Source organism: Opisthocomus hoazin, chromosome 3 (genome assembly GCF_030867145.1).
Source record: "Opisthocomus hoazin isolate bOpiHoa1 chromosome 3, bOpiHoa1.hap1, whole genome shotgun sequence".
Taxonomy (NCBI): domain Eukaryota; kingdom Metazoa; phylum Chordata; class Aves; order Opisthocomiformes; family Opisthocomidae; genus Opisthocomus; species Opisthocomus hoazin.
In genome coordinates this window covers 65,401,128-65,425,181 of record NC_134416.1, presented here as the reverse complement: position 1 = coordinate 65,425,181, position 24,054 = coordinate 65,401,128, and the positions used below count along the sequence as shown (strand labels likewise).

The 24,054-nt window shown below is 37.1% G+C and overlaps 1 protein-coding gene across 2 annotated transcripts in view; it reads right to left on the bottom strand.

Moving 5' to 3' along the window:
• The window catches only part of DOK6 (docking protein 6), a 269,778-nt gene that overhangs the window by 70,229 nt on the left and 175,495 nt on the right, over positions 1-24,054 (bottom strand). For both annotated transcript variants that reach the window (XM_075416542.1, XM_075416543.1), the window contains exon 6: positions 376-514. In XM_075416542.1, coding sequence (XP_075272657.1) covers positions 376-514 — 139 coding nt within the window. The remainder of the gene's footprint in view (positions 1-375; positions 515-24,054) is intronic.

The following is a 24,054-nucleotide window of genomic DNA, read 5'->3' as shown; positions in this document are numbered from 1 at the left end:
TATACTGGATTTTTTTTCCACCTATGAGGCCATGAGGAGCAATTAACTCTTATTCATTGATAGGCAACTCACAGCTGGCTTCAGCTAAAGGTTTAATTTTTGAGTAACAGAGCCACAGTTTTAATTAAGATGGTAATCATAGATCTAGCATTCAATGGTATCCACTGTTCCAAAAAGACACCAACAACAGATCATTGTATAACACATGCTGAAAATCCCTGATGATGAAAATACATAAATCTGAAAATCTGTTTTGTCTTAGCCACACAACTAATAGCATCGTTATGGTTGAATCCACAAGCTGCTATTACTCCATATTTCTTTTGCTCATTACTGATTTTTATAAGTTTAAAGATTTTGGTGAAGGGATCTTACCCGTGCCTTCTGCTCCATCTCCATCATTAATCTTTCATGTTGCTCTGCTATTGCCAGTGTGGCAGAATGTACTTTCTGATATATCATTTCTCCTTCTCGTGTCTGAAAGGTGAACAGCCCTTCCCCTGTGTCACACATCCTGCAGTGAGATTTAAGCAGAACGGAAGGAAAAAAAATGAGTACGGTGTAATTTTTATCTGTTATAAAAAGTGCACACTTTGCAATAGAAAATGCCAACTTTTGTAGTTAAACTCTAGAATTCTGAACATTTGCAGTTATTTTTACCATTGAAGAGAGACATATTACAAGACGTGTAGAACTTTGTGAACATAACCTTTACATTCAGTTTTAATCATCATCTGGATAGTGAAAAAGAAGTTTTATCACAGAATAAAAACTTGAGGTAATACAGTCAGCTATTTCCAACATTGTTTCAAACGTCTGCACTGGTAAGTGGGAGCTAAATTTAATTCTCTTAACCAATGGATGCCAGAAGTACATAGCACATCATGACTTTGAAAAGTTAACATTTTAAGAAAACATTGACCTATTAAAAATTCTGTTATGGTTAATCACTGTACTGAAAGACAGCATTAAAGGGGTTAAATTATAACTATCTCTGTTAGTACATTTATGTGGGGCAGCATCTAAAGCTATCTTGATAATTACAAAACTCATTCAGTCTATTTGATGATAGGAACTGTATTTCTGTAGTATAAGAAGATTAAATAGCAAAAAAACCACCATGGTAAATGCAAAGACAAAGAGGGCTAGCTGGGAAATATAGAAAATGGAAGTAGACAACAATGTTAGATTATTGAGTGACCCTTACTTTGAGGATATATACGGTGTTAAACAGTGGTGCAATTTGACTTATTTATGTTAGTAGTTCCATTATATTATCAATGTCTGATTTCTGTATTTTAATAAATTTGAAATTTTAGAAATGGAATTTAAAAATATTTTTTATTTATTCTGATACTTTCTGTGAATATTTTCAGTTATCTGCGATAGAAAATTGTTGACCTGAGTCACTGATGCATAACATCCTTCAACAATAGAAAGATTTCGATTTGCCTTAAAATATCAGGTTCCTCTAGGGTTTTAAATGTTTATATTATTTTTAAGAACATTTAATTTTTTAAATATCCTAGCACCTTCAGCTGTAATGATCAGTTGAGGTGTTGAAAGGAAAGTCATCGTCTTAAGAATAGATGATTCGTGATATTACCCTTAACGATATTATTCATAATTCTGGAATAAAATTGTCTTCCCCATCCCAAGATGTAAAGAAAATACAATCCACTTTGTATACAGGTATTATTTGATCAGTATTAATGTGTTGTGCCAATTAACAGATTCAAAAAAAAGAAAAGCTTTTGTATTAAATTCCAATGGAGATCAAGATCCCTGCTGTAAACATTTAAGATATTTTATATCCTTAGCCACAACTCTCCAAAGATCTTCTGGCAGAAATAAAACATCTCCAGAGTTTTGCAAAATTATAGCAACAGTCTTTCAGACCCCTCAGGGCATCGTATAGCTGGTACTCTGCTTTTGTGTAAAGAGGTCTTAATAAAATTCAAACAGCGTGAAATGGAAAGTCTGGAAAAAATGACGAGGTTTCAGAAACTGAAGCAAAATATGATCTTTATGTTGGTTTCAGAGGATGAAAAATACCACAGGGATAAAAACAAGGAAGCAGGCAACGGGGCATGATTAAGATTCAGGAGTTAATCCGCTTGTTTTGACCAAGCAAAACCTAGGCCCCACCGCTGCTGACTGGACCAGGGTCTGCACTGCCCGCATGAGCCCTGGCTGGAGGCAGTGGTGTGGGATGCGGCAGGGCCCCGGCACCTCCACCACTGCACAGGACAGCACCGCAGGGCCCTGCCTCCTAACCGCATCGGAGGACTGTGGCAGATGTGTCACGCCAACGTCGGAAAGCCATTGGTGGCAGCCTCCCAGCACCTGGACTGTGGGCTTCCCTGGCTAACGATGGATAACATGCGCACAGCTGCTCAAAACTGCAGGTGGAGGAGAATTATGGGCACCATTTTTTGAAGTGCTGAATACCTCTAACTTGCTTTGAAGTTTAACAGGACTTATGGGTCCAAAGAATGAAGAAATCAGTACCTGGCACATCTGAGTTGTAATGAAAGAATTGTTAGAATAAAACTTTCTTTCTTCTATCTAAACTTGTTAATAGCAATCCATGTCCCAAGGACATGAATCCCTTTGCCATAGTGCAGTTTCCTTTCAGCTCCTCAGGATGTTATTTTTTTACTCACATGAAAATCTGAGTTTCCCTTCCCTTCCCTTCCCTTCCCTTCCCTTCCCTTCCCTTCCCTTCCCTTCCCTTCCCTTCCCTTCCCTTCCCTTCCCTTCCCTTCCCTTCCCTTCCCTTCCCTTCCCTTCCCTTCCCTTCCCTTCCCTTCCCTTCCCTTCCCTTCCCTTCCCTTCCCTTCCCTTCCCTTCCCTTCTTTGCCTTGCCTTTCTTGTTAGGACACCAAGAGCAGTGACATGTTTTAGGGTTAGTCTGAAACACTCCTAAGCATGATGAAAGTGGGGACGTGCTCTCCTAAGCTTCAGAGTTTTGCTGAAAAAACAGAGGACCTTTAATTATCTGGCCAATGGGAACGGACAACCCTGTAAGCTGAAACACATTTCTTGTTCTATTTACAGTCAAAACACAGTCAGCAGAACAAAATAAACTGTTTTCTCTACAGCCTCTACTAGATGCCAGATAAGTGTCCATTTAAAGCTACAGTTTCAGATTTAGCCTTGCTAATGTGTTGCTGTATTACGACTGAAAGTGAAATAACTGTGGGAAAATTCATATTTCTCTATGTTCAAAGCAAACATGGTTGTTTAGTTGCATCCTTTTTTGGTTAATATGAATTATATTTTAGAACCAATCAAATAATTGCTCCTTGCAACTTTTCCCAAAACCTTTAAAAAAATCTATGTTTTCTACCAACCTTTTCAGATGAAAATGACCTTTTCGAAAGCATAGGTCAAAACATGTCATAATTATTACTTTTTGCTTTTCTGCAAAATAGTTTTCTGCATCTTGGATATTTAAGAAATAAAAACTTGAAAATAATTTTATGTCAAATTAGTAACATCGTCATAACATTTACATTTCCTAGAACTGCTTTAGAGAAAAAACAGAAGAACAGTGTGGGCCTCTTCTTTTCCTGATACTGCCACAGCTATTCACTGCATCCCAATCAACTCCGTATGACCTTCAGTGTCAAAAAAAATTCACTGATTTTGTCTATTTTATGTTTTTGAGGAGACACTTAACAGTCTGTGGATGGTTGAAAATGCTGATGTTAGCTTCTCTATTTCTGTGTTTTCCAACTTTAAAACAGCGACGTTATTAACCTGTGCTTTAGGATATTTAAGGATTCAATGCATTAAAATGTATGAAGTGCTTTGACTGAAATAGGAACCTGCATTCTTTTCTGTATTATTACAGAATGACATAACAGGGCAGATGAAACCAATAGATAAACAGTGTTGCAAATCATCATAAATTTTTTTACTTCTTAAAATACTGCCATAGCTTTTCACTACCATCATTGTTAGTAGATCTGGCTCAAGAGCCATGGGAAGGAATAGGGAGGAGGTGAGAGCTAATCTTGTGGCCCAGGACACACTGGATTCAGAGATCAACAGTGAAAGTTCTGCTTTTACTCAAAGGTGGGGCTTCTGTTCAAGCCAAAGAGCTTTTCCCATCAGTACTGACAGATTTTTTTGCAACATCTCCCAAATTCACAACATGGTTTCCCACTGCCTGTGCTAGCTACAGTAACTTCAATCTTTTAGAGCAGAATCAATACTATGTATTAACCTTGTAGAATTTCCTTCAAAAGGAAACTTTGTTGACTTTACTTGACCACCACTTGCAAATTATACTTTTTCCCAAATACATGTTGTCCTGGGTTCGGCCAGGACAGGGTTAATTTTCACTGGAATCCAGGAAGGGGCACAGCTGGGCGGGCTGTGTTGTGTATTCTCCTTATCTGTATCGTTGTTGTTCCTGTTCCCTCTGTTTGCTGTTAAACTGCCCTTATCCCGACCCACCCGTTTTCTGCCTGTTTCTTTCCATTCTCCTCCGCACCGCGGGGGGGGGGGGGGTGGGGGGTGGGGAGTGGCGGCCGCGTGGCGCTTTTGTTGCCGGCTGCAGCCAAAACCAGAACAGATGTTCATGCTTTTATGTAATGGTTGAAATATTTTAAACATTTCATAAACAGTGCGATATTCAGCAACTGCATGAGAGGACAAGAATTTGACATCTCAGCTTCATTTCGTTATGTCAGTTAAGGGCAAAATGTCTTTTCACAATAATGAAGGTTGTCTGAAAACTCAGAAACATTATTTGCCATAAATTCTTGTTTTAAAATTAAGTGATAACTGTAAATGTAACAAACGTAACATGTAGGGGATGTTATCACTTCAGGTGGTCAGAATCATTGCACAACCAAAACAAGTCTTGGTTCTTTGTGAATAATTGGGACGGTTGCAAGACAAGGGACTCCTGAATAATCCCTTTAGGCGCCTGGGCCTTGGGAGAACAGGTATGCAAACTACAGAGATAAGGAGGCTGCAGGATAATCTGAAGACCCCGCTGAGAGACGCCAAACAAACATGTGCGACGGACATTACCATATATTAATGAGTTCTCGGAAAAGCCATTACTATGATAAACATTTCTTCGAAATGTAATTAATATATATGTTAACATAGCATAAATACCTAGTAACTGTGTCTCTTCGGTGCACACGTTTGGAGGAGAGATCCCCCGTGTGCCCGGCGCCGTAATAAAGAATACCTGCTTAATAGTCTGCCGACTATTGAGTCTTCAATTCCGGCTTTTCACGGCATCATAAGGATAAATGAAAACTGTAATGAAAATTTATAGCTCTTCATATATCTAAATCTAATTTATAAATGGATTTGAATGATTTCTTTTTACCTACTAATAATTTAGCATTAAAGAAATAATGGCTGATTTGTAAATTCATTGCGCAAAAGTATATAAAACTACATACAAATAACTTAAAAATGGTAACCAGCCTCAAATAGGCACTGAAAAAATATCACTAAAAACTTTTACTATTAATAACTAATTACTATTAATAACCATTGCTATTAATAACTAATACATAATAAATAACTACTACCCTAGTTTAGCATTTCTAGTTCTTTAAATAAAAATGGACTTTAAATTTGAAAATGAGATCATGAATAGATATTATGCAGTAGTCAGAGTGCTAAAAGTTACCAGTACCTGATGCGTGAAAAATGATTTCCTTCAAACAGTGAAGCTGTTTACTGATGCACTTCAAGGCACAGAAATGAAGTTAGCTAGAGCTTATGTCCTGTATGCTGAAGAAGGTGATCAGATGCCACATATGGGACCAGACCTGTTACTGTCACAGGACGAGTAGTAAATAAAAGATGGTCTTTCTTTAAAGCCTTGAAGCTGTAACTGTCAGTCAGGAAACAACTAATTGGTGTGCAATATTGAACTCTGAACTGCAACACTTGTTTCTTGTGTTGCTACAGCTTTGGTTTTATAAAATGTGACGGAAACTAGCAATTTTGCCTCCAATTTAATTAGATTATCAGTGGAAACACACAAACACTATCTCTCTTGTGGATATCTAACTTTTGTTCTTTCCTTGTTTGTTGTTATCTCAACTTGAACTAAACTGTTTTGACAGAAATCCTGTTTGTTCTTTGTGTGCAAGGACGTTACACACAGCTTACTCTAAAAAAAGGCTAGCTAACCAGCAGACCTTACTATAAAATCAAGGCAAAGCTCCCATGAGTGTCCAATTTCTTTGCTTATTCTAGCCTTCAACATATGCTAGCTTGCTTCCTCCCAAAGTTGTTCTTTCCAAAGAAAATTAAAAAAAAAAAAACAAGCAAAGCAAATAAACTCTGTGTCTGGGGCATATTTAGATAAAAAGCTTTATACCTTGGAATACTTATCAAAACAACTGTAAAATAAACTATATAAGTTTTTATAGAATTGTAAGTCAACTTCTATGTTGAAAGGATAGAAAAAACAGAGGAAGAGATATGAAAATGTTGAGAAGAATCCTAACATAAAATAAAGCAGGCAAAAAAGGGATACATTTGGTGGGGGAATCAATAAGAAAAACAAAACTACATAAATAGGATATGTATGGGACCTAGGGAAGGTCTATGGGTGAAGCAGAGAAGAAAATTAATGGTAAACGTGAACACAGTATAATTAATTCAGGTATAGAACTTCAACAGCAGACGTGGTTTGAAAGACCTAAAGTTGAGACAAGGTCGGTGAAAGGGGGGAAATTGTCTTATGAAAAGTCTGTTAAAGGGAAATGAAGATCACTAATACGAAGCATAGCAACAAATATAAATGGCAACATTCGTAACAAGCAGACACAGACTCTTTAAATCTTCTGTGTGTCTCCTGTTACTGATCCCTTGCGTGAATAACGAGTTAGATTGCCATGCTTTGCCAGCAGCATTTCAGAGTTTTATTCAATGTGTCAGTGGGTATCCTGGCAATTTTATGATCTGAGAAGCAAATAATGAAAATTAACCGATATATGAGGCCTCTGCTTGCCCTCCTTAATGATGGTTATTCACTGGCAAGAATATATAACATGAAAAATTAATTATGCATGATATCTACTAATTGCTGGCTATAGACATTCCTCCATAACATTTATTGTCATGTTGTTGCACATCAGCTGAGATGGGTAACTTTCCACTGTTCTTGCACATGCTCCTGAGATATAGATAGCTGTGCTTAATCTCAAATTAGTTCTCTTTCATGTGGAATCTCCTTGAACTGAGTCTGGGTTAATATGGGGAACATGGAGCATTACCACACCTCTGACATGGCTCAGTAGCTTGATCACAGAGCTTAGCCCTGAAGATTTGTTCAAGGTCAGATCTTGTATTTCTTGAGTCATCTTCAGTGTTTTCAACTAAAAGAACTAAAGAATCCCTCATACCATTAAAGCAGCTTTCCTAACAAGACCATTTATGGAAACATTTTGCAACTGTGAGAAGGAAAACGCTCAGAGAGGGAGTGGAAATGAGTGATGATTTGCTCCCAGGTAGCTAGGACTCCATCACTCAGAGGAATCCAGCAGACCTTCTCCAGTATTTCCTACAGGACCTTAATACATTCCAAGTGATAACTGCACATCTTTTAAATATATTATATGCAGTTACAGTATAAAAAATCTTGTCTGCTAGTCTGATTAATATACTGCTAGTCTTTTTGAACAGAGATGCATTACCCTACAAATTTTCCCTCTAAAAGGGACATTTTTTGTGTGAATATTTTTTCATGATAATTTCTTTTTCTGCCTAAACCAAATGACCATTTAAGTGGTATAATAAAATACATACAAAAATTTTCTCATGAAAACATATATTTATTTGTTTTACCAGATGGGAGAGATTTCTGTACAATACTAGTGGTAATTCTGCCTCTTGGGGTATTTTTTTCTTCTCATTGCCTGTGCTGCCTCTACAGTTGCTGTCTCTGCACTGCCCTGTGTGATAGCACATTTATACTATGTGCATAGTATAGTGCATAGTGGGGCATATATCACACTACTAAAACTTCAGGGACACTAGTCCATTCCTGCATGTCAGATGCTTTCCGCTTTTTGTTTAATGGAAGTGCAGAAAGCAGGCTGTGTCCTTCTCTGGACTTTATCAATGGTTGTCCACTAGCACTGTAATTCTCTAATTCATTTCCACCAGGTTTATCCCTGTCCATCATAAGACACAGTGGAAAAAAATGTATTTTAGTTTTTTTCTTGAGGTTCATTTTCGATAAGGATGAGGATTCCATCTGAGACTTGTTCCAGACTGCTTTTATTTGCTTGCTACCAAGCTTTCCCATCTATTCTCATTAAAATATTCTTATGTCTACTAATTACTTTGATATATCAGAATAAGTGTAACTAGTGCTGAAGAGTTAAAGATAGTAACTCATTCTCAATGCTAGTTACAGGATAAAAAACAGAAAAGTTGACTTTACTGAAGTCATCACAAAAGGTAGAACATAGAGATTGACGTGTAATTATGAAACATATCCACACACAATGGTAAATGTGTTGCGCACAGGCTCTGGTTTCTATTTCTTAGACCCTAGAAACTAAACTGTAGCCAACAAAAGGACAGTCTAAGAAGTTGAATCCCAAATACTCTACTGCGACTATAAATAAATTTTTTGTTTCTTCCTGGTTACAGACTAGTTTCATAAAACATGACCTAGACATTTTGATTGGGAAGACTGAACTGTTTGTGCTTTATCACCTCTAAGTAAGAATGATTCTAGGTTGCACATGAAAATTACCCTCTTGTGTCAGTATTCAGTTCATATTATTTAAGAAATCAGTGTAATTAATGCACATATATATAGAGAAAACAACCCACTTTATGGAGACTTTTGACCCTTTAACATTTTTTTTTAAATAAACTTCACATATATTACACACAAAGGGAATTTATCAAAAAACAGAGAGAACAATAAAACCAATTGTTGACACATTCTTAGATACTCAAGATATTTGCATTTTTGACATTTTAAGTAATAGCACAAACATGAAAATGCTGTTAGATAATTAGTTCTGTTTGTTAGTTTGTAAAGCTCAGGTCTTGTTGATAATGACAAAATACTATTTAACAGTGTCTTGGACGATTACCTATTCTTACCAGCTCTGTGAAAGATAAATCAAGAACTCATATATTACTATTATCATTTTAGCACAGAAGCAGCAGCTACTGTTGGCTGTGTAGCAAACAGACCAATGAAAAACGCCGGCCTGAGAAAAATAAAGAGATTGTAAAGGCTACAAACAGCTAAATTTCTTTGGTTAAACCTTTTCATTCATCATCGTTCGGCTATTATATTTCATCTCACTTTTGAATGAGAGGGATAAACGTTCCAAGTCCTGGAAGCTGGGATCATATTCAAATACAGGACTTCTGCCACCCTGTTAAGAGCTATTCTTCCCCAATGAAGACAAACACATCCCATAACAATATTGTTTAGTTCCTCTCACTGTCTTTAGTAGCAGAACACAGGTGAAGCAGAAGTAATCTACATGAATACTGTTGACTTTGACAACTACAAAAATGTTAGATATAAACCCTTATAAAGCCATTACTGGTTAAAATAAATGATAGTGTAATAACACAGGAGCCCTGTGGCAGCACATCACTACTTGCTACAACAGAAGCAATAGAACTTAGTGGCCCAGGATCTTTACTTTCTCCTTTTTTTCCTTTTGGAGCTCTAAAGTCATGGTTGTGTTTGGGACTACTCCTTGCCCAGGGTTTTGCAGATGGAAATCCTCTTAGATTATACTCGCCAGAGTCTGAATTAATTCTGAACACAATGTGACACAATTCTGGACTTTCTTGATCCTCTCTCAGGAAGTAACAAGTTTTATAAGAAGGAGGCATCTGCCAGTTAACAGATGTCAGCACAGTAACAGCCAAGGAACCAATTCGCATTGGTGTAATTGTTTATTCTACTTTGTCTTTGAGGAACTTGGAGTGCTCAGAAGCTACAACACTGGACACTATTACAGAGGTGCCAACAATATTTGGAGTAATTGATCATGCTTAATCTAAAAGTTAAACTAAAAAGAATTAATAAAAAACAGTTTTTCATCTGCACTTACCAACAAATATGATATTAAGAATTTAACATAGGACCACATATGAAATGATCTACAAGAGAATTTGTCCTATAATGCCTCAATAACCTCTCATCTATGCATTGAATGCTATTGGAAACACATCACACCTACCATGATGCACACACATACTGTGTTTGTGTCATTGCTCTCCTTTTTATTTTGACAGCACGTACAGCAATCAGGTATTTCCTGCATTTTGATCAAAGCATAAGAATATATCCACTTAAGGAGAGGAGGGAAAGCTTCTGGAGGACTGAACAGGAATGAACTAACACAATTAACTTTTTTGATGAAGGAATAATATCAAGACAGTAGAGCTAAAAATTATTAAGGAACTAATACAGAGCCAGGTTTACAACCATAGAACCAGGAAAAAAAAGCAAATAAGTCACACTTAACTGTAATGTGTATCCAAAGCATCTGTTTTCCCAGTTTATGCAAAATCAATGCTGCATTCTCTTATTTCAAAAGTGGGACACACAAAGTGCAAAGAAATGTTGAAGCGAACACACTGAGCAGTCTGTGTTGAGTTTTTTTAATTTTAGCTGCTTCAAAATAAAGCATTTCAAGTGTCTTCCACTTCTCCTCCCCATTTAAATGCACCATCAACAATAGTTTTGGCCACTTACAGCATTTATGGTCTGCCACTCTCTGAAACTTTCAGTACACTACGATTTTATTGTGATGGGATTTCAGCACTACTGACTTCTTTCAGTGTCCCTCTCTCCATCTTCAAGGTATGACAGCTACTGCTTTGACCATTGTGGCCACACAGGAATTTTTAGAAAGTTGTATGCAAACATTCTGAGCACACAGGGTTGTCCAGAGACACTCACCATGCTCTGTATATACACTAATGAGTAATTAACATATGCTAATGATATCCAAGGACTCAACACTAATCTCAAAACAGGCAGGTTGTCAACTCCAGTTTGGGAGCAGCCTGCCACAGCAGCAACCCCTGGGACAGACAATAACACCAGGGATGAGACAAGGTAAAGATTTCTTTAAAAAAAAAAAAAAGCTGTATTTTTCAGGTGCTGACAATAAGAACTGAAGATCTTAACTGAAGGCCACATTTCTGGTCTGAACTTTAACTAGGCATGCAGACAGACACAAATGGTCAAATAATGCCTTGTTTGGAGGTAAACTGGTTGTGCACTAATAACATACAATCAAAAAATAATTACAGAAAATGTAGAGCCCCAACCAGAAGTATAAAACATTCCTTGAACTTCCACCAATTTTCTACATGTGATATTTAATTTAGACAGGAAACACGAGTTCCCTCCCACTTGCTTTAACTTTTCATCTTTGATATAAGCCAGACAGAAGTGGACAGATTTTCCCTGTTTTCTCAGTTGCAAACAGCAGCAATTCTGCTACGGATCAAACAACTCGCACTGCATTCACCTGGCATGTCTGACTCCAACTTTGATTGTGTATATGATATCCTTGTGTTAGTGCTTCCAGCAGTGGGAAAACCCTCTGTAAGGATTTCTTATTAGCTTGATAGCTAAAATAAATTCTAATTTATGTTTTGGTAAGTAAAAACTTGATAAGGGCTTGAGAACCTTCAAAATACTTTTTGAAATATTTTATTACATAAAAGACACTCTTTTCAATCACACAGGTAAGTGGGTAGGAAAAGCTACAAGTGGATAAAAGAAGTGTAAAAACAAAGAAACAAAAAAGAGAGTCCTGCAAAAGAAAATAATCACAAAGAATCACATATATCAAATCATGCAGAAAAAGGACAGGAGAATCATACTAAAGGATGAAAAATCAGCAGAAAGCAGCATTTACAGTTTGAAGGTACATACTTGGGTTCCCCCATATTTTCTTAGAACATCTCATATCTCTTATATAATATCTTCTTTGAAAAACTTAATGGGATGCAACAGCTAGCCATTTTCTGATGTTCTGATAAAGGTGGGTTTGTGATTACCAGCAGTCAGTTGCACTGATTAGGTTTTCTTAGTCGAATATCTGCTGTGAGTTCTGTGTGAAAGTACTAATGCTGTAGTGGTAAAAGACACTTTTTATGTTATATTTAGTAAGGATTTTGCTTAGACCAAACAGTTTCAAGTAAGACTGGCAAGAACTGTGGTCATTGTGTGTATGTACCACCATCGTTCTGAGCAAATATTCCCTCAGACCAGTTTTCTGCATAGCACAGGATGTTATTAATTGACAAGAAAAGTACCTTGACAAGTCCACCAAAAGAGGGGAAACACAAAGACTGAAGAGCAAATTTGGGACAGTAGAATCCAAAAGAATGAAACACATCTTCTCTAACGCATGGAATTTTTAAGCACATCATGACTGCTGTCTTCCTAGGGAACCTGGGGCATTGTTAGAAAGCAAAATGAAAAAAGCAGTCATCCTTTGCTGTGAAAAAACACTAACAAGCTACTTTTACACTGGAGCTTACTCATCTAGTTCAATATTTCAGAGTTTAGGCTCCTACTGTTCGACACTGCCTTAGTAATATTTTTAAAAGAAATTCATAACAGCCATGGAACTGCTCTGAATTCTGGCAAGTGTCAATCCCTTCTGTCCATGATTCTGTATGCCAAGTTTAAAAAATCCATGAGCTATAGATGCAATACCTACTGGCTTTATCAAACATGTATGTATAGCTATCCAAAAAGAATGCACTATAGGTGGCAGAAGTGAAAGGGTGAAAATCTCTTATGTGCAGAATGATATATAATGGATATTTACGGTTCTCAGGCAGCAGAAGGTGACCATGCCTTCCCAGGACATTTACACATAGCAACTTAGGCACGTTTGTGGCTATTTCATGTATGTCATTAAAACGATCTTGAGTATCTTAGGGAACATTTAAAAATTTTTTGGAATTTTTTTCCCCTTTTCTCAATCTGGAACATTCATATTATAGGTATCCTTTATATCATAGACAGAATATTCATCTCAAGACACATACTAATATACATGTCTATTTCTGTATTACCATTTCTGCTCTAATTTCTCTGATGGTCCTTTTTATCAGCTATTTGACACTACTTTCATGGGCACTGAACACTTTTCTTGGCTGCCCTCCATTTCATCTGCGCTTCTAAGGCTGAGAGCTAATCATACTCATCTTTCTTCTTTTTCTCTCCAAGAAATTGGTCCAATTGGGCTTAAAGCAGCCTCCCATAAAAAGGCAAAGTACCTGTGAAATGAAATATTTGAGATGGTGTTGTCAACATCCGCCAACAACAAGCACTTCTCCTGGCCAACCTCTTCTTGCTACTTTTTGCACAGATCTTCCACACTTTCTGATTAGATGTTGCTCCTGAAATGCTACACACAGTCCAACAGCTGCTACCGTGTTCAATCAGTAAACCAGCTACCTATTGCTTTTCCTCAGCAGTCCCTCCCTAGCTATTTCTGTCTTACGAGCCCATGTATTTCACCACCATATTCCTATCTCCTCCTATTCCATGTGCTTAGACCATCCTGTGTTGTGTCTGCATCCCTTCTCCGCCCCCCCTCCCTCCCCAACCTTCCCTCCTATCTTCATCAATCCCTTGAGTTTATCTTAGTCCCAGGAAGCTGGTCCACTTGCTGTCTGATGTGTGCGCAAAGCAGCTTTAGCACACTCATGTCCTGGCCCTCCCCAGACTAGTGTTGATTTGCATCGCTGCTGTCATTTTTTATTCTCTGGTGGCAGTGACAGTACTCTTAGATAAGTAAGTCACCAGAAGTATAGATGATCCAACCTGTTCTTTTATTAAATAGAGGTTTGGCGTCCTCAGTCATCATCTGAAAGCACTTCAGGGTTTTCCACTGAATCATCACACAGACCATAAAATTTTCTGCCCTTCAATCCCATTCCTGACAGCTAATGATACTTCTGGTCAGAGAGTTTTAATTTTTTTTTAGTTATTGAATACTGCATACTAATACATGCAGTTTTGCAATAAGTGATGATAATTTTTATTTACTTTTATAGTCAACTTAATGAAATTTCAACCATACTAGAACACATTTCAGGAAAATAAAAACTCTCCTGTCATTCACCCCAAAATGTTGTTTTCAGAAAGTGTATCAGGGATCTTATAAAGTCTCATTTTAAAGGAGGGATATTCTCCAAGTTGCACAGAGAATTAGAAAAAAAAATATAAATTTTTAACATGTGAAAATCTGTTTTGTTGCCCTGGTTCAAGCAAGTCATGCAAGTGCAATATTTGACTTTTTGGCCACTGACAGGTTAATCAAGTAGATGAAGCATCTCGGTGAATTATAGCACTGTACTGAGTTTTATTCCAAAAAGTCAGAAAGATCAAACGATGTTTGGAGGTGCTGAGATTGAGGGATTCCATTAGATGCTGCCTCTTCCTCCTCTCTTTCTAATAAGATGGAAGCTTTTTAGAAAATATGTGACAAATGACTATTCACAGCAGAAATAAATTACACACCACAGAGTACAGCATTATGAATAGTGCAATAATAGTAATAACTTACCATGATAGCAAAGAAGTACTATTAGGAGGGACACAGAAGCTAATAGCATTTCCTCTAACAGGGGCTAAGGGACAAACCTTCCTTCGGTACCTTATAAATAACTGGAAGATTAAAGGAGCCTGCGGGACCAGTCAAGCACACCTCAAAAGTAGTCTGACTTTTCCAGAATGTTATTGAGCAGGCATCATGTGTAGAGTGCTCTCCATCTCCCTTATGTGACAACATTTTGATAGTTCTTCAGTTAATTTAAATTAGAGTGAGAGAACACTTAGTTGCAATAAAGGGCTTGAGGAGGGCGTAATATATGATACTGTTAGGAGGGCTGTGACATTGTTTTCAATTATTAGACTTTTCTCCTCAGCATAACACTTTGTGAAAAATAAACCAGAAATTTATCACATGGATTTGTATTCAATCAGCATATACCATCACTACCTAAAAAATTGAAGACATTACTCATGAATGGTCAATTTGATAGTTCTTTCAGGTCTTCCTATTTAGTTATATACCCATTTTGGGAAGAACACATTTTGCATTATTTTGTATGTGTCTTTAAACATATGTGTGAGTGTGTATGTCTGTGCATTTGTTTTAGTAGCAAATGCTCACAAAAAGTAACTTGGATTTCATTAAGGGTGCAGCTGTTGAGAAGTGGTGCAGAGTCTATACAAGAATTTTTTAGGACGTTTTAGACGTTTGAACTGAAATATCCTAGGTATTCTCTGGTTTATATGGACATAAAATTTAAATAAAAAGTAGTTTTAAACACAAAAAGCAAATGAATGCAAACTCCTCACTAATTTACTTTCAATATTATTGTCTTGGTTTTTTTTACCTATAGTTTTTTTACAGAAGATAATAATTTGTTTTTCTAATTAACAACATAACCAATGAAATTAATAATTAATTAATTATGTTAATGGATGAAAACAGTCATTATCTTTATGATTATTGCTTGTTGTTTCAAAAAAAGTTTGTAAAAAAGTACAGCTATTAAAAGAAAATAATTAAAAAGTCAGTGACATCCACAGTTACTCAGATGTTCCAAGACAGTCCTGGGTGGACTGAGATCACATATATATATATATATATATATATATGTGTTTGGAAATGTGTATTTGCAGTATATGCATATATAAAGCTCTGTCGGTAATGGCATTCAACTTACTAATGAAAAGCCAGAATGTAGCTACTGAAAAAAACCAACCACTACGCAAATTTCCACATTAGAGCTTCTGCTCTCACACTATTGCTATATTCAGAATACAGAATTACTTCTGGAACTGCTATACATCTGTGACTGACAGTCAAGGCCAAAACGACTCTATTGACCTCTTTTTAAAGCAAAGATGTTACCAGGTACCCTCACCCACCAGAAAAGCTACATCTTAGTAAAATTAAACAAAATGATGCCAATAAATACCTTACAAGTGAGTTTGTTCTTTTGTGACAACAATGAATTAACACTCTCTGAAAGAACAGAGGGAATTAAGCAGATTTTAGGCAAACCTTCCAAGACCAGCCTGCTAAAGCAGCTTTCTCAGCTCACAACTAGTGCCGGCAGTCATGCTACACTCAACTTAGTTCCAGTATAATCAAGTCCCAAGACTGAGAGAAAAATAAAACTTTCATTGCAGTTTTCCATATGCGACATACAAGAGACAACTTTTCAGACACTGAAATGACCTTTAGAATCAACAAGTGCAGCGGTTGAAGCTGAGGAATCACAGTTCCTGACAACAAATGAAGCCCACAAACATTTATAAACCACGCTCCTTTATGCTTCTGCAACACTCTGTGTGTGCATGTGCAAGCGCAAGCTTGCAAGGTTCCTACATATTCATGAACAAGGCTCTTCTGCTGCGCAGATTCCAGCTTGTGCATTTTGATTACTTCCTTCTATGTTTGTACAGTACACAGCCGCAGCACAGAGGATATTTCAAACCTCCTCCTCAATCGATGATACTACTTTCATAAGCTTTGGAGAAAAGGAGGATTTATTTGTGCTTAGCATTCTTGCTAGTTAGATGGTTCTCTGTGCAAAACATGGTCTTCTGGATTGCCCTCTGTGTAGTGTTTAACACTCTCCTACTGTCTGTATAGACAACTAGATAACCAGTTTCAGCATTTTTAATTAGCTCATGCAAACACACTTGCTGAGGGAGAGATGCAACAGTATTTAAGTGCTAAAATAGACACTCTGGCCCTTATTGTAAAATATATCTATATAAAAAATGAAGAACATTATGATAATTATTAGTATTTTTTATATCTAAGTTTCTGAGATTTGCTATTGACTGGTTTTTTTAAATGAGGCTTTCTTATTTTTTTACTTTTCAAATCTGGGACACTTCAGTCCTCCTATATTTTGAGGTAGAAGGTTAAATGTTATTATGATTCTTGGTGAGAGAAGGATCTGGTCCTGTGGCATCTCGAGATATTCAGATCTGCCATATGAGATTAATTTTTGCTGTTGCCTACTGTGGAATTCAAAGGTTAAGATGTAGAGTTGAAACAATAAGTGAGTCTTAATGTGATTAAGATTGTATGAGCTATTTTGTCTGCTTCTTCTCTGCTCACACATTACACAGCAATAACCTCATTAGTCATATTCAGCATCAGGAATACTGATGCTATAATGCATGCTTACAGCAGAGCATACGTGTGAAAAAGGGACAGTTAGAATAAGGTAAGCAAATATCAAATCTTCTGGGCTCCAGCATGGATGTAAAGCCATCTGAAAGCAAAATGGTGGCTGACCTCAAAATATTTTAAAACAAGCACTATTATGTTGACTATGACATACAATTGTGTTACGACAGGAGAAGGCAAATTGTACACTTCAACTGAAGGGCATGGTTCACGTTATCTCAGGATCATCAGAAGGAACACAACATGCTGTCTGCCAACACATTAGGCAAACACAATACAATTCTTAGTGATTTCATTAAAAAGCTTTGCAACATTTTAATTATACCAAAGACAGTGGATATCTAGTGATCAGCTGAAAACCCATGCTGCACCCTCTGGGTTGTAAAATACTCAAATGCAAGCCACTTCTATAAATACCACAGAGATTATGGCTTTCCTTCTGAGCTGTATGCCTTTTGTGTCAACTGGAGAAACTTTAGGTGACTCTTTTTCTAATTGCGCACGTTTCGTTTAGTCCAAATTCATAAGAAATATACTGTTTACGCAATGGTGAATTAATGAGTTAGTGATGTGTTCATTCCTATCAATTTAGTATTTATAAATTTGTTCATTACTGCGCTACATGTGGAGCATGTAAGCAAGCTGTGGAGCTTGCTGCTCTGTCCTAGGAATCACTGACTTCTCAATCTATTTGCGATAAAATTACAGCTTAATAAAGGTAACTTTATTCTTCCAATATATTGTCTTTTTTGAGATGCTATTTTTTTTCTCATCAAAATTAGAGCTCACAGCAAAGTGGAATGACTCAGGCATTCTTTGTCAGCTGGGAAAGTGTTTTGTAGGTATGTATATCATGGCTAAATTTTCAAAACAGAGACTAAAACAACCTGCAGAACACTAGTACCAGCAGTAGAAATTTAGGATAAAGAAGCTTATATAATTATATTTACTTCTCTTTGTTTGCCATATTCAGTTATACTGTGGATAATTTCATTGTATGTGAGTTTTGGTGGAACATGCTCTGACTTACCAGCAGTAGAGGACTCTGAGAGAAGCCTTGGCAGAAAGAAGATGCCATAAGCACTGTATAAATCACTTGCAACAGATATATTAGTTGCCGCTAGTAAATGAGTTCTTAGGTTAGGTACCACGATCAAAACCAGAGTAAGAGTCCTGTACATGAGTTAAACACACAGCTCTTTTTAAGTAGGATTTAAGTGAATTAGATGACTAACACGGAACTTATTCCAGGCCAAGAATTTGGCGGAGGGCAAACTGAGAGTTAGAATGAAGTTGGAATGGAAAAAAAGTAGGAATGGAACTAAAATTACAACACAGTATAACCTTGGCATTGCTAAATACCAGGAACTAATTCAATATTTTCAGTGGTAAAAATGCCACTTGTCCTAAAATCAGAGCTAAGTGATCACTGAAGAAACAAGAGGTGGATATATATAAGAGATTCCTGGGTTTTTTTTTTAGAGTTATTTTGAGATTTTAGCAATACATACTGCTTGGGGAAAGAACACGAGAAAGAAGAGGCAGTGAGAAAACAGATAAAACCACAGAAAATTGATGTCTCAAGTAATTAGACTTTTTGAAAATATTATGAATGTGTAAAAGAAGAAAAAGCTCCTACAAACTTAACTATTAACTATGGGATACTGAGAGCTCTGAGGTAATGTTTATGTGAAATGATAAATCTATTTATTGCAGCTGCACGAGTGCTCATACTGCTGCTCAATCCAAAGTGACTTACAAATTCTATGACAAGCTTGTGCTTTGTAATGATGATATATTTAGAATCACTTATAATATATGATTTATAATTCTATGATAAACCTGTGATAAACTTAAACCACAATTTAGATAATCCACCAGAAATCAGGAATTGAATGCTTCTCTTCAGGGAGGTATAGAACTGAGTTGATACATACATCGGTGTACGAAGTCCCAGAACTACTGTCTCACGAGACACATACATAGGGGACCTCTCCCCACATAAGACAAAAAGATGATGTTTCCTGTAACTTAACTTTAAGGGTTAATTGACTAATACATTTCACATTAACACCAAAAATCACCAAAGAGCACTGACAGACAAATGAAAGATGTCAGTGAGATGTAGTGCCTGAAGCAAACACTGAACTTTCTGCTTCAGATAACCCTAGCATCTGTTTATCTACCACCAAGAAAATGAGTATGTCAGTCTCTGGTTGCACAGAGGGAAAAAAAAAAAACTGAGAACCTGAGAAATCCTCATGTCACCACACTGCAATGCCGGAGCTTAATATTTTCTTAACCAAAGACATAGATTCCAGATCTTAGAACTGGCAGAGAACACCATATTTTGTTAGATTTTCTCTGATGAAGGAAAAAAAAAAATCAAAGGTAAATAAAGAAGGAATAGTTTAGTGTGGTTCAATGGGTCTCTCAATGCACAGTGTGAATAAACTTCAAAATAATTAAAATCATTTAAATTTCAACATCTTCTCTAAAAAACAGAAGAAAACATATTTCAGAAAAGGGAATGTGTCATGGATTTGGGGCTCTTTTTCAAAACTCCAAGAACAAACCTACTGCCTCCAGCTCTCTAGTCAGTTTGGCCGAGGCTTCCACAGCCCATCGCCTTTTTGTATTTTCTCACCACACTTAACTTCAGCTTGACTTCGGCTCTTTTTTATGGATACTTCTGGCCACCACTTAGTTGACTTGACCAGCTTCTATACGCAAAAACCATTAAGTAAATGGCAGAACCACAGCAAAGCAAAAGAAAGAACATTTCAGAAGGAACAAAGAGCCCATATGTTTTTACTTTTCCCAGTGTGTCACCCTAAGAGATGAAAAACAGTTCTGAATTCTTGAGAGTATCCTGTTCTGCTCCTAAAAAGGTACCTCAGCCAGCTTGTCTTGCTAAAAGGAAAGCCTGGACAACTGCCCTTTGCAGTTTCCAGAGAGTGAATTTTAAACGTTGCTTATGGCCTTTGTTATGGATTGTTTGGTTTACAACATCAACAAAAAGAATCCTGTAACTTTGGCAGGAGTCTGAAAACAGTGTCTTCACACCTGATCTAGGCCATGAGATATTTCATCTGTACCTGTTTAATTAGCTTTCTGGCATGTTTGTTAGATTGCATGTAATTAATTAATCCAGTGCAAATTTACAGTTCCTTCATTTGGACAGCTAGGTGAGCAGTTCCACAAGGAACACAATTCCCATTTCAGGGGCTTAAAACCAGAGACAGTCAGGGACTAATGCCCACATATGTGAAGCAGCAGTTCCAAAAATTTGAAGACAAATAAGCGCACTCATGCAGATCAATTGCATTCTTAGGCACAGTGTTTCCAACACACACAATACCCAAAATAATGTGAAGGAGGTGTTGGAACATATTACACATGGAAATCCTGTTGACTCATTGATGATTCAACATTAAAACTCCTCAAGTCAATCTGAAGCTGGTCAGGTGGAAAGCCTGGCTCTTGGAAAAGTAAATGCTAGGTTCCTGTCGCAGGTGCTCTGAAATACTGTGGGATTCATTCACTGTTTTCGATGCACACTATTAATCAGTACAAAGCTATTGTAGTGTCTAATGGACTTATCATAGAATCATAGAATCATAGAAGGTTTTGGGTTGGAAGAGACCCCTAGAGGTCATCTAGTCCAACCCCCCCGCAGCGAGCAGGGACACCACTAACTAGATCAGGTTGCTCAGAGCCCTGTCCAACCTGGTCTTGAATGTTTCCAGGGATGGGGCCTCCACTACCTCTCTGGGCAACCGTTCCAGTGTTTCATCACCCTCACTGTAAAGAATTTCTTCCTTATATCTAGCCTAAACCTACCCTGTTTTAGTTTAAAACCATTACCCCTTGTCCTGTCACTGCTGTCTCTACTAAAAAGATTGTCCCCATCTTTCCTATAGGCTCCCTTTAAGTACTGAAAGGCTGCAATCAGGTCTCCCCGCAGCCTTCTCTTCTCCAGGCTGAACAAGCCCAACTCTCTCAGCCTGTCCTCATAGGAGAGGTGCTCCAGCCCTCGGATCATTTTTGTAGCCCTCCTTTGGACCCGCTCCAAAAGTTCCATGTCCTTCTTGTGCTGAGGGCTCCAGAACCAAAAGCAGTACTCCAGGTGAGGTCTCACCAGAGCAGAGTAGAGGGGCAGAATCACCTCTCTCGACCTGCTGGCCATGCTTCTCTTGATGCAGCCCAGGACATGGTTGGCCCTCTGGGCTGCCAGCGCACATTGCTGGCTCATGTCCAGCCTTTCGTCTATCAGTACCCTCAAGTCCCTCTCAGCAGAGCTGCTCTCGATCCTTCCATCCCCCAGCCTGTATCGATAGCAGGGATTACCCCGACCCAGGTGTAGGACCTTGCACTTGGCCATGTTGAACCTCATGAGGTTCACACAGGCCCATCTCTCCAGCTTGTCCAGGTCCCTCTGGATGGCATCCCGTCCTTCTGGTGTCTCAACCGTACCACTCAGCTTGGTGTCATCTGCAAACTTGCTGAGGGTACACTCGATGTTGCTATCCATGTCATTGATAAATACATTGAACAGCAATATTGTGAATTACTGCTTTCTGATCGATGTATAACATTGCATGGGATTAGCCCCAATCAGGTACTTTAAACAACGCAAATCTCTCCATCCAGCATTGACCTAAGCCACACAAAACTGTGCTTCCCCCAAATCTCAGCAGAGTTTGGATAAGGAAGAACACAAATTAAGTAAATCACTGTGCAAGAAATATTTACTTTCATTAGCTCACTAAATAATGAAAAATAAGGATGGGTCTAACTTTATAGGTAGTGCAAAGACACATATTTACAAACTCAAATTCAGTGCAATACTAAAGAGAAAAATCTGGCAGTGTAGAAGAATCTGTGTTCATTCCTCCCGTGTTTTAGACATCCTCCCAGTCATGTTGTTATTACATTTCATTAGGCAAGTGAAGAGTTTAATTTTATACATTCAGGTCCATATTCCATTTAAATGCAAAGAAACATTAAAAGACAAATTTAATTGCCTGAAAGCTTAATTTTGATCCACTATTTATCACAGTATCTTTTTGTGGATATATTCATTTATTTTAATGGGAGAGATTTATTTTCTGAAACCAATAATGCCCAATAATATATATCAGTAATAATAAATACCTGTAATACCAAAACTAGGGATGGATAATAAATATATAAAACTGAGCTCTTAACGTTCATGCAAACCACGTACATGTACACTGCACAGCTGCTAAAACTCAGTAAAAAATAAGAACCTTTTTAAAAATATTTCCTTTAAAGCAATTGCCTACACTTAATAATAAGCCTTAGGGAAAAATTAAAGCAACACTACTTTTACGGCATTACATTCTCATAAAACACGGATGAGCTCTTCACTTCTGATAAGACAACATGCATCAGGAATTTACTGCATTAAGGTACTAGCAGATCAAGGGACAAAGAAAATCATGTTCAGAAAGATTAGAAAGATGCTGATTAAAATCATAAAAATAGAAAACCAAGCAAATCGACAACAGATCTTAAAATGACCATTAGTGTTGCGCTATATAGTCTTTGGATGCTATTGAAGATATTGACTTTTCTGTAGTCCTATTTTTTACCTCTAAATTTTTCTACCAGTCTAAATCTAGTCTTTATACATTTCCATATCAAATGGATAAAGCACTCCCAAGCAAGCAAAAGGAAGGAATCAGATCTAAGACAATCAGGCATGACAGATAAAGGCAGACATAGCACATAATAATAAAACACAGGAAAACAATCCACATTTCATCGGGTTGCATGATTTATGGATTGTAGGGGCAGATGACATTCAGATACTAGTATGGAATTAAAATGCTGTAGGAGGCTTGAAAAAGCAGAGAGAAAAAAAATCACATTTTACTTGAATATATACAATTGCTATATATAATTTGTTAGTACTGATGTGCCGTAGATAAAAAGAGCAGTACAGAAAGAACTATCTTCTAAAAAGCACCAGAATTTCACTGATACAGAATGACTTTTTTCACAACTTAAACACTGTAGAGAATGACACACCTACATTTTGAGACACGTATAAGAAATCAACTTTAAGTGATTAATCTGAATTCATTTTAGCAGCTTAATTTTAATTAGTGGTGATTTACATTTCCAAACACAGATTCCTTCAGAATAAATTAAAAGAAGTGAGTCTACTCACAGGCATACATAGTACTCTAAATAAGCAAACATTAATAAGTCTTCAATCACTACCTTTTTAGGCAAAAATAACCCCTTCCCCTGTAATAAAATGCATACTTGCAAATACAAATTTAGCCAAAGAGTCAGATGAGTGGGATATTCACAAGGAAAGGGATAAAGCAAAATCCTAGGGTTTTTGTTTCTTTGCTTGCTTGCTTGCTTGTTTGGTTTTCCCCAGAATAATATGGTAGGTTTCAGGCATTATTTTTGGGTTTTTGTTCACTTTCTGGTATTGTAAAGGTATGCTGCTCGAACTAGTTTCACATGAGGTAGATTGAGGCCTAGGGGAAGGAATAATTTAGCAAATTATTCTTGCTAAAATTGCATATTTGAATAAGCCCCACTGCCTAATCATTGAAATTAAATTGAAACATGCATCAGGCATTACTAATTTTTAGTAAAACAATATTAAATACAAAAAGTAATGATGTCTTCATTATTTTTAATGGTGGAGTCATCACAGAAAAATAGCAGAGCACTAAAATGTTCTGGTGACATCAGTCCGGATATACTAAGTTAAGTGGTAACTACCATCTACAAGAACGTGCAGAGGAATTTTGGTCATCACCTGCTTAGG